Raw genomic sequence first — 11,483 nt, 5'->3', positions numbered from 1 at the left:
CAAGCATTCATCTTAGGATAATTTGGAAAGGGTGATGCACATTGGCCTTGCCAGTATCCCCCACATTCTAAGAATGAACTTCGCACGCACAAACATGCACACACGCACGCACGCACACACAATGGTTAACACTGCTGCCTCACAAGGCCAGGGACCCTAGTTTGTTTCCGGCCTTAGATGACTGTGCAGAGTTTGCACATTCTCCCTGTGTCTGCGCGGGTTTCCTCCAGGTGCTCCAGTTTGTTCCCACAGTCCAAAAGATGTGTAGGTTAGGTGGATTGGCCATGGTAAATTGCCCCTTGGTGTCCAAAGATGTGTAGGTTAGGGTGGTAAATGCATAGAGTTACAGGGTAGGGAAGGGGGTCAGACTGGGCAAGATGTTCTGTTGGAGAGTCAGTGCAGACTCGATGGGCTGAATGGTTCCCTTCTGCACTGTAGGGATTCTATGAATTCCATGGTTCTCAGGCTTTACCTCTTATCCTTTTGCCAGCGTGCAATTTGAAAAAAATAAGATGAAGCTAAGATATCTATAACATCTATAGAAGAATGAGGGGAGATCTCATTGAGACGTATAAGATGATGAATGGGATGGATAGGATAGAGGTGGAAAGACTCTTCCCGCTCAAAAAAGACAGTAGGACTAGGGGGCACAGCCTCAAGATAAAGGGGGGGCGGTTCAGAACGGAGTTGAGGAGGAACTTCTTCACTCAAAGGGTGGTGAATCTCTGGAATTCTCTGCCCGTTGAAGTGGTGGAGGCTGCCTCGCTAAATATTTTTAAGAAGCGGGTTGATGGGTTTTTGATAAGAGAGGGGATTAAGGGTTATGGGGAGAGGGCGGGAAAGTGGAACTGAGCCACGACAGATCAGCCATGATCTTATTGAATGGCGGGGCAGGCTCGAAGGGCCAGATGGCCTACTCCTGCTCCTATTTCTTATGTTCTTATGTTCTTATGCGTGTTTTAATCGATAAAATAGTCAAACCAAATCTTCCTAGAACAAGAACAGCTTGTTACTCACTCACGCTGTTCTGAATCGGCCAACAGCCTTCGGAGTTGAAGAGTTACTCTATCAGTTACAAATCTCTCGGACTTGCTACTTGATTTCCATCAAAGGAAGGTTTGCTTTGCACAAACACCATCGTGCCCTCAACCACAGTCTGAGGAGTCAGGGTAGGATTTAGGACGGAGGAGAGGAGACATTTCTTCACCCGGTGAGCCTGTGGAATTCACTACCCCAGGAAGCAGCTGATGCCGAAACATTGAATGTATTCAAGAGGCGGCTGGATATAGCGCTTGGGGGCGGACGGGATCAAAGGTTATGGAGAGAAAGCAGGATTACGGCTATTGAGTTGGACGATCAGACATGAACGTGATGAATGGCAGAACAGGCTCAAAGGGCCAAAAGGCCTCCACCTGCTCCTATTTTCTATGTAACCGCCCTGACTATTTTAAGAACTTGATGGATTTGCATATTAAACACCCAGCAGAGAGCTCGAGTTGGGTAATTATTAGCGTAAATGTCCATCTAGTCATCGTTGTTAATGTAATGCCCAGGAAGGGAACAGATTAAATGGTTCTGTCGTTTTATTCAGATTGTTCATTTAACCCACTGAAATATTTTTCTTACTTGTTTGCATTTCTTTCCTCATCTTAATGTAATCATACACTCCCTCTATTCCTGCTTCTTATCTGAATCCAATTCACTCACACCAGCAGGCATCAGAGCCCCACCTGGATCGAGTGATTACAGATTACCACTTTGATCTCTGACTAGAATGATTATACCACGCAGGAGTGGCCAGTGCTTTGATGTGGGATGCTTTGCATGTTCCCTTCTAGTGGAAGGGGCTGTTAGTCATAAGCAGGTGGCGTGAACTCTCTGGTTTTTCTCTCTAATAGTTCCCACTCTAGGTGTAAGAGTTTTGCCATTCCTTTATTCTTTTTTTAATTCATTCATGGGACACAGGCGTCACTGGCTGGCCGCATTTATTGCCCACCCCTAGTTGCCCTTTTCCAGAGGGGCAGTTGAGAGTCAACTCTGTCTTTGGGAGTCAGCATGGTGGCAGAGTGCTTAGCACTGCTGCCTCACAGCGCCAGGGACCCAGGTTCAAATCTCGGCTTGGGTCGCTGCCTGTGCGGTATCTGCATATTCTCCCCATGTCTGCATAAGTTTCCTCCAGATGCTCCAGTTCCCTCCCACAGTCCAAAAGACATGCAGGGGCATAAGTTGCCCCTTAGGGATAGGGGTGCTAATTCGGTTAAATGTGGGGATAGGGCCCGGCTGGGATTGTTGTCATCGCAGACTCAATGCACCAAATGGTCTCCTTCTGCACTGTAGGATTCTAAGATTCTAACCCATACTCTGGAGTCACATGTAGGCCAGACCTGGTAAGGACGGCAGATTTCCTTCCCTAAAGGACATTGATGAACCAGATTGGTTTTTCTGACAATCGACAATGGTTTCATAGCCATCAGTAGATTCTTAATTCCAGATATTCTTTATAGAATTCAAATTCCACAATCTGTTTGATGGGATTCGAACCTAGATCCCCCGAGCACTAGCTGAGTTTCCGGATTAATAGTCTAGCAATAATACTACGAGGCCAACTCCTCCCCAGTTCATGGCACATGGGTGTCGCTGGCTGGCCAGCATTTATTGCCCAACCCTAGTTGTCCTGGAGAAGGTGGTGGTGAGCTGCCTTCTTGAATCGCTGCAGTCCGCATGCTGTGGGTTGACCCACAATGCCGTGAGGGAGGGAATTCCAGGATTTTGACCCAGCTATTGAGTTGGACGATCAGCCATGATCATAATGAGTGGCGGAGCAGGCCTGAAGGGCCGAATGGCCTCCTTCTGCCCCTATCTTCTACGTTTCCATCTTTCTATGTCCACATTATACAAAATCCAATCCCTTACCTTGCTGTCTGTAGAAATCTGTGCAAACGTGCAGTCTGGAGGGAGCTCGGTCAGCTTTGCGTATTTCGTGAGTAGTTCGTCATACCTGTTCCTGCACAGAATCAGTTTCTCAGCTTGCTTTTTGCTCGGGTTCGTCCTTTCAAGGTAAAAATTCACAAAGACCCCGTTGAACAAAAGAGGTAAGGATGGAAAATAACGTCAGTGGTAATGGGGGCTACGCGCCATTGGCATTTCCTTGTCACACTGGGTAGCATTTGCCAGCAGGCTTTGGGTTCAAGTCTCACTCTATTGACGTCAGCACAGAATTCAGGTCAATTTCCCCAGTGTGGGAGTGCCGCACTGTCAGAGGTGCCATCTTCTGGATGTGATATTGAATGGGGGCCCATCCACCCACTTGATTGATTGATTATTGTCACGTGGAATTATAGAATCCCTACAGTGCAGGAGGAGGCAATTCAACCCGTTGAGCCTGCACCAACAACAATGCCACCCAGGCCCTATCCCCTAACTACACGTATTTACCCTTTTCATCTCCCTGACATTAACGGACAATTTAACTTGACCAATCAATCTGACCCACGCACCTTTGGAGCGTGGGAGGAAACCGGAGCATCCGGAAGAAACCCACGAAGACACGGGGAGAATGTGCAAACTCCACGCAGACAGTGACCCAAGACTGAAATTGAACCCAGGTCCCTGGCGCTGTGAGGCAGCAGTGCTAACCACTGTGCCACCGTGCCACATCCATTGATACGCAATGAAAAATATTGTCTCTTTTGAGCCATACAGACAAAACATACCACACAAAGGGAGGAAGGAAAAGAGAGGGTGCAGAATATGGTGTTGCAGTTACAGATAGGGTGAGGAGAAAGATCAGCTTAATGTGTACTAGGACCACTCAAACATCTATTGGTAGCAGGGAAGAAGCTGTTTTTGAGTCGGGTTAGCATGTGATTGGACTTTTGTATCTTTTCCCTGGAGAAAGAAGGTGGAAGAGAGAATGTCCGGCGTGCGTGGGATCTTTGATTTTGCTGGCTGTTTTCCCTGGGACAGCGGGAAGTGTAGACAGAGTCAATGGATGGGATAAAGGCAAAATGCTGTGGACGCTGGAATCTGAAACAAAAGCAGAAAACGCTGGAAAATCTCAGCAGGTCTGACAGCATCTATGGAGAGAGAATAGAGCCAACGTTTCAAAGTCTGGATGACCCTACATTGCCAGCTCTGACGAAGCTTTGGTGCATTGGCCATGCTAAATTGCCCCTCAGTGCACCCAAACAGGCACCGGAGTGTGGCGACTAGGGGATTTTTCACCGTAACTTCACTACAGTATTAATGTAAGCCTCCTTGTGACAAATAATGAATAAACTTTAAACTTTGTTTTATTCCACTATTCTTTTGTCTTAATCTTTCCTGGGATGTGGTCAATCTGGCAAGGCATCTTTCTAGAGGGGAAAACCTGTGTGGATGAAGTCTACCTTTGAAGCGGAAATGATAAGAAAATGCTTACAAGGTTTCTTCTTTTTCCAGGTATTTTGAGTGTTTCTGTAGCTGATTTTCCACCTGCCTCTTCATTTTAGCATCCTCTGGCTTCCTTCTTCTTTCTAGTTTTTGTTTAAGGTGTTCCAACAGCTCGGAAGCAACCAGTTCAACCAACTTTATGTCAAACCTGAAACAGCGATAAAGGCAAATAAGTGTTTGAAATCACCAACATGAGAACGTAAGAACATAAGAAATAGGAGCAGGAGTAGGCCATCTAGCCCTTCGAGCCTGCCCCGCCATTCAATAAGATCATGGCTGATCTGTCGTGGCTCAGTTCCACTTTCCCGCCCTCTCCCCATAACCCTTAATCCCCTCTCTTATCAAAAACCCATCAACCCGCATCTTAAAAATATTTTGCGAGGCAGCCTCCACCACTTCAACGGGCAGAGAATTCCAGAGATTCACCACCCTTTGAGTGAAGAAGTTCTTCCTCAACTCCGTTCTAAACCGCCTCCCCTTTATCTTGAGGCTGTGCCCCCTAGTCCTACTGTCCTTTCTGAGCGGGAAGAGTCTCTCCACCTCTATCCTATCCATCCCATTCATCATCTTATACGTCTCAATGAGATCTCCCCTCATTCTTCTAAACTCTAACGAGTACAAGCCTAGTTTATTCAGCCTCTCCTCATAGCTCAACCCCCTCAACTCCGGTATCAGCCTAGTAAACCTCCTCTGCACTCCCTCCAAGGCCAAAATATCCTTGCGTAAGTACGGCGCCCAAAACTGCACACAGTACTCCAGCTGCGGCCTCACCAATGCCCTATACAGCCGCAGCAAGACCTCCCTACTTTTATATTCAATCCCCCTCGCTATGAAGGCCAGCATCCCATTCGCCTTCCTGACCACCTGCTGCACCTGCAGGCTGGGTTTTTGCGACTCATGCACAAGGACCCTGAGGTCCCTCTGCACCATCGCATGCTGCAGTTTTTCGCCATGTAAGTAATAGTCCTTCCTACCATTATTCCTACCAAAGTGGACAACTTCACACTTGCCAACATTAAATTCCATTTGCCAGTTCCTGGCCCATTCGCCCAGCCTATCCAGATCCTTCTGCAGACTCTCCACACCCTCCGCACAATTTGCCTTTCCTCCAATCTTGGTGTCATCAGCAAATTTCGACACCATACACTCGGTTCCCTCCTCCAGATCATCTATATAAATGGTAAAAAGCTGAGGCCCCAGCACCGACCCCTGGGGCACTCCACTAGTCACCAACCGCCAATCCGAATAGCACCCTCTCTGCCTCCTATTTGACAACCAATCCTCTATCCACGCTTAAAATTATAAAGTGAAACACAGGCATATTTGCTTTAACTTAGGTTGTCAGATTAGAGCTTTCACAGCAGCTCCAGAGAAAGAAACACAGAAAGATATTCCTTTCTTCTAGTAGCCTAGGCAGCAACTGTTTGTATTTTTAAAATGAGAATGAAACTGTTTTGTTCCTGCAAGCTGAACTCCCCTATTAACCACATGATGCTGACTCTGTCAATCAACCCAATCATGAAACTTACATGACTTTGCATACTTAGTCTAAAATCAATGATTGTCCTATATTCTTAGCATCTGATGCATGCTCAGCAGATTCTTGTAACAAAAGTGGGAAGTGCAAAGCGACATGGGAGTTCAGGGTTATCTTCAGGTTGAGTTAGTAGTTGGGAAGGCAAATGCAATGTTAGCATTCATGTCGAGAGGACTAGAATACAAATGCAGGGATGTACTGCTGAGGTTGTATAAGACTCTGGTCAGACCACGTCTGGAGTATTGTGAGCAGCTTTGGACCCATATCTAAGGAAGGATGTGCTGGCCTTGAAAAGAGTCCAGACGAGGCTCACAAGAATGATACATAAGAAATAGGAGCAGGAGTAGGCCATCTAGCCCTTCGAGCCTGCCCCGCCATTCAATAAGATCATGGCTGATCTGTTGTGGCTCAGTTCCACTTTCCCGCCCTCTCCCCATAACCCTTAATCCCCTCTCTTATCAAGAACCCATCAACCCGCTTCTTAAAAATATTTAGCGAGGCAGCCTCCACCACTTCAACGGGCAGAGAATTCCAGAGATTCACCACCCTTTGAGTGAAGAAGTTCCTCCTCAACTCCGTTCTAAACCGCCTCCCCTCTATCTTGAGGCTGTGCCCCCTAGTCCTACTGTCTTTTTTGAGCGGGAAGAGTCTCTCCACCCCTATCCTATCCATCCCATTCATCATCTTATACGTCTCAATGAGATCTCCCCTCATTCTTCTAAACTCTAACGAGTACAAGCCTAGTTTATTCAGCCTCTCCTCATAGCTCAATCCCCTCAACTCCGGTATCAGCCTAGTAAACCTCCTCTGCACTCCCTCCAGGGCCAAAATATCCTTGCGCAGGTGCGGCGCCCAAAACTGCACACAGTACTCCAGCTGCGGCCTCACCAATGCCCTATACAGCTGCAGCAAGACCTCCCTACTTTTATATTCAATCCCCCTCGCTATGAAGGCCAGCATCCCATTCGCCTTCCTGACCACCTGCTGCACCTGCAAGCTGGGTTTTTGCGACTCATGCACAAGGACCCCGAGGTCCCTCTGCACCGTCGCCTGCTGCAGTTTTTCGCCTCGTAAGTAATAGTCCTTCCTACCATTCTTCCTATCAAAGTGGACCACCTCACACTTGCCAACATTAAATTCCATTTGCCATTTCCTGGCCCATTCGCCCAGCCTATCTAGATCCTTCTGCAGACTCTCCACACCCTCCGCACAATTTGCCTTTCCCCCAATCTTGGTGTCATCAGCAAATTTCGACACCCTGCACTCGGTTCCCTCCTCCAGATCATCTATATAAATGGTAAATAGCTGAGGCCCCAGCACCGACCCCTGGGGCACCCCACTAGTCACCAACCGCCAATCCGAATAGCACCCATTGACCCCCACTCTCTGCCTCCTATTTGACAACCAATCCTCTATCCACGCTAACACCCTACCCCCAACTCCATGTCCCCTGACCTTCTGCAATAACCTCCTGGAAATGAAAAGGTTGTTTTGTAAGGAACGTTTGAGGACTCTGGGTCTGTACTTGATGGAGTTTAGAAGGATGAGGCTGAATCTTATTGAAACTTACGGAATACCAGAAGGCCTGGATAGAGTGGACATGGAGAAGATGTTTCCATTAGCAGGAGGGACTAGGATCCGAGGGCACAGCCTCAGAGGAAAGGGGCAACATTTTAGAACCTGGATGAGGAGGAATTTTGTTCAGCTAGAAGGTGGTGAATTTGTGGAATTCATTGGCGCAGAAGGCTGTGGGAGGCCAGGTCATTGAGTGTATTTAAGACAGAGATAGATAGATTCTGGATTGGAGAGGGGATCAAAGGTTACGGGGGAAAGATGGGAGAATGGGGTTGAGAAATATGTCAGCTATGATTGAATGGAGGAGCAGATTTGATGGGCCGCATGATCTAATTTTGCCCCTACATCTTATGATCTGGTGGTAACAAGACACTCCTTCTTAAAACAACCCCACGTTAAAGATCGAATGTAGCAAAATAGCACTCAGTATTATCACAACATGCAGTGCAAAATTATTCTTGTGTGTTTTTAAACAGATTTGTCATATCGTTGCATTGTGAGTGTACCTTTAAGAGTTTTTTTTAGTCCATGCTCACAGCCAGAGGTGATGTCATTGTTGGGAGGAGAAATAAACCGGGTGGGTCAGATGGCAGAAGTATCATTTTCAGTTTCAGTCTGGGAATTGGAGTGTTAGAAGCATCAAGCAGAAAGAGAAGTCTCTTTCCCTCTGTTGGTTAGCTGAAAACAAGATCTGGTTTTCCTGAGGAGTGAAAACCTGCTTTTGCAGAGAGCTGGAGCAGAGTCTCCTTGTTCTTTTGGAAATTCTGCTGACTATCTAAAAGCAATGGTCTTGCCTTCCTGCAGTAAAGATCCTGGGGTTGGAGTCTCTCCCTGGTGTTCTGAGAAACTGTTTTGAATTCAAACTCTTCGGACTGAATCCAGAGAACCGCAGACTTCAACCAAAGGTCTCAATTTGCAGTATCACGTGAGCAGTGGACTTTGTTGTATTGAATTTGTTTAAAGAGTTTTGTCTAAAGGAAGCTTGGTTCTAATTGGAATGTTTTAGATGTATTCATTAAGAGTTATACATTACAGTGGTTGAACATAGAACAGTACAGCCCAGTACAGGCCCTTCAGCCTTCAATGTTGTGCTGAGCTATGCCTAATCCCAAGATCAAGCTATCCCACTCCCTATAATTCTGGAGTGTTCCATGTGCCTATCCAATAACCACTTGAAAGTTCCTAAAGTGTCCGAGTCCACTATCACAGCAGGCAGTCTATTCCACACCCCAACCACTCACTGAGTAAAGAATCTACCTTGAACATCCCTCCTATATCTCCCGCCATGAACCTTATAATTATGCTCCCTAGTAACAGCTACATCCACCCGAGGAAATAGTCTCTGCACGTCCACTCTATCAATCCCACTCTTCATCTTAAAAACCTCTATTAAGTCGCCACTCATCCGCCTCCGCTCCAAAGAGAAAAGCCCCAGCTCCCTCAACCTTTCCTCATAAAACCTACCCTCCAAACCAGGCAGCATCGTAGTAAATCTCCTCTGCACTCTCTCCAATGCTTCCACTTCCTTCTTATAGTGAGGTGACCAGAATTGAATACAATATTCCAAATGTGGTCTCAACAACGTCTGGTACAGTTGCAGCATAACCCCACGGCTCTTAAACTCAAACCTCTGTTAATAAGTGGTTGATTTGTTTCTTGTTTGTAATTGATAAAAGTTCTCGCTAATTTTTTTATTATACATGTTAACTATATTCTTAAATAAATTTTGTTTGATAAAAGCTCCCTCATGGGTCACTTGAATCATACCTGAAGTGGACTGTATTGTGCTTATCCTCGCCAAATTCAAAAATGCAAAACGTATGATCCAGGTAGACTCCATACAACATTTTGGAGTTTCTGACCTGAACCATAACAACATGTAGTGCTAGCACTGGTCCCATCTCCCCCAGTAATGGTTGATAGGTACTCACGCAAAAAATAAAGCAGGTAACAAATCCATCTTCTGGAGCGTTTCAACGAGAAGAGGGAAGCTTCCCTCGTATCTTCCAAATGTCCCTTCAGCTGGTGGGTTCAGCAAACGCAGCACAGCCTCAACCTAAGGAAAATCAACTCCAACGTTACATCACCAATGGTAACATGGCTACCCCAAACAGCAATTCTAAAAGGCCAGGCCTCAGCTGTACTGGAGAATTAGAGACCTGAAAAGAACCAAGATCCAGCTACCTTCCACTATTCCGGCAGTCATGTGACACTATGGCGTTGGCAACACTGCTCATCGTCTCAGAGGTCTCACTACACAGAATTATAGAATAATTAAAGTGGAGAATGAGACCATTCGGCCCATCGTTTCAGTGCGTGTACTCTGCGAGAGCATTCGGCTAGTCCCATTTTGTAGTCTTTCTGCTGTAACTAAACCTTTATTTTTGTTTCTCTTCAGGTAATTAGCCAATTCTCTCTTGGAGGCTTTGAATGAATCTGCCTCCATTACAATCTCTGGCATTCCATTCCCAATCCTAACCACTCCATGTGTTACAATGGTTTCCTCATGTCACCATTTGTTCTTTTGCCAATCACTATAAATCAGTCTGCCCCAGTTCTTGGCCCTACTTTTTTTGTCTCCCTAACCACTACGTGCTCAAGAATTTGAATACCTCCATCAAATCTCCACTCTCTGACCCCAATTTCTCAACGCGGTACTCAGGGAGTGCTGCATTGTCAGACATGCCATCTTACCAGTGAGACACTGAAGAAGAACAATGAAGAAAGTTATCTCCGATTGCAACTGGGTCTTGCTCAATTGGGCCAGTGGGCTGACGAATGGCAGATGAAGTTTAATTTAGATAAATGTGAGGTGATGCATTTTGGTAGATTGAACCAGGGCAGGACTTACTCAGTTACTGGTAGGACACTGGGGAGAGTTACAGAACAAAGAGATCTAGGGGTACAGGTTCATAGCTCCTTGAAAATGGAGTCACAGGTAGACAGAGTGGTGAAGAAGGCAATTGGCATGCTTGGTTTCATTGGTCAGAACATTTAAAGAAGTCTCACAACACCAGGTTAAAGTCCAACCAGGTTATTTGATAGTAAACCCACACGCTTTTGGGGTTTGCCTCTTCATCAGATGAGTGGAGAATTCTGGTCTCAAACAGAGCATAACTCTCCATTCATCTGATGAAGGGCCAAACCCCAAAAGCGTGTGGGTTTACTATCAAATAAACTGGTTGGACTTTAACCTGGTGTTGTGAGTCTTCTTACTGTGTTTACCCCAGTCCAACGCTGGCATCTCCACTTCAGAATATTGAATACAGGAGTTGGGACATCTTGTTGAAGCTGTACAAGACATTGGTAAGGCTACACTTGGAATACTGTGTACAGTTCTGGTCACTCCATTATAGAAAGGATATTATTAAACTAGAAAGAGTGCAGAAAAGATTTACTAGGATGCTGCCGGGACTTGATGGATTGAGTTATAAGGAGAGCTTGGACAGACTGGGACTTTTTTTCTGGAGCGTAGGAGGCTGAGGGGTGATCTTATAGAGGTTTATAAAATAATGAGGGGCACAGGTCAGCTAGATAGTCAATATCTTTTCCCAAAGATAGGGGAGTCTAAAACTAAAGGGCATAGGTTTAAGGTGAGAGGGGAGAGATACAAAAGTGTCCAGAGGGACAATTTTTTTTCACACAGAGGGTGGTGAGTGTCTGGAACAAGCTGCCAGAGGTAGTAGTAGAGGCAGGTACAATTTTGTCTTTTAAAAAGCGTTCAGACTTGGGAAAGATGGGTATAGAGGGATATGGGCCAAATGTGGGCAATTGGGATTAGATTAGGGGTTAAAAAAAGGGCAGCATGGACAAGTTGGGCCAAAGGGCCTGTTTCCACGCTGTAAACCTCTATTGCATTAAATAAAGCCTTGACTCCTCCTATCTTCCATTCCTGTGATCCCAGATAGTCCTTCAAGCTAATGGCTTTATGGACACAGTG

The 11,483-nt window shown here is 46.0% G+C and overlaps 1 protein-coding gene across 1 annotated transcript in view; it reads right to left on the bottom strand.

Annotated features, from left to right (window-relative positions):
- LOC145343558 (putative ATP-dependent RNA helicase DDX60) overlaps nucleotides 1-11,483 on the bottom strand; it is a 130,760-nt gene that overhangs the window by 39,568 nt on the left and 79,709 nt on the right. Inside the window, exons 24-26 of the mRNA XM_080189807.1 lie at nucleotides 9,475-9,599; nucleotides 4,421-4,579; nucleotides 2,914-3,049 (exon numbers count right to left, since the gene is read on the bottom strand). Coding sequence (XP_080045933.1) covers nucleotides 2,914-3,049; nucleotides 4,421-4,579; nucleotides 9,475-9,599 — 420 coding nt within the window. The remainder of the gene's footprint in view (nucleotides 1-2,913; nucleotides 3,050-4,420; nucleotides 4,580-9,474; nucleotides 9,600-11,483) is intronic.

The sequence above is a fragment of the Carcharhinus amblyrhynchos genome, chromosome 5 (genome assembly GCF_965287045.1).
Source record: "Carcharhinus amblyrhynchos chromosome 5, sCarAmb.v2.hapA, whole genome shotgun sequence".
NCBI classification, from domain to species: Eukaryota; Metazoa; Chordata; class Chondrichthyes; order Carcharhiniformes; family Carcharhinidae; genus Carcharhinus; species Carcharhinus amblyrhynchos.
Note: the sequence above shows the minus strand (reverse complement) of the source record. Positions and strands in the feature narration are given on the sequence as shown.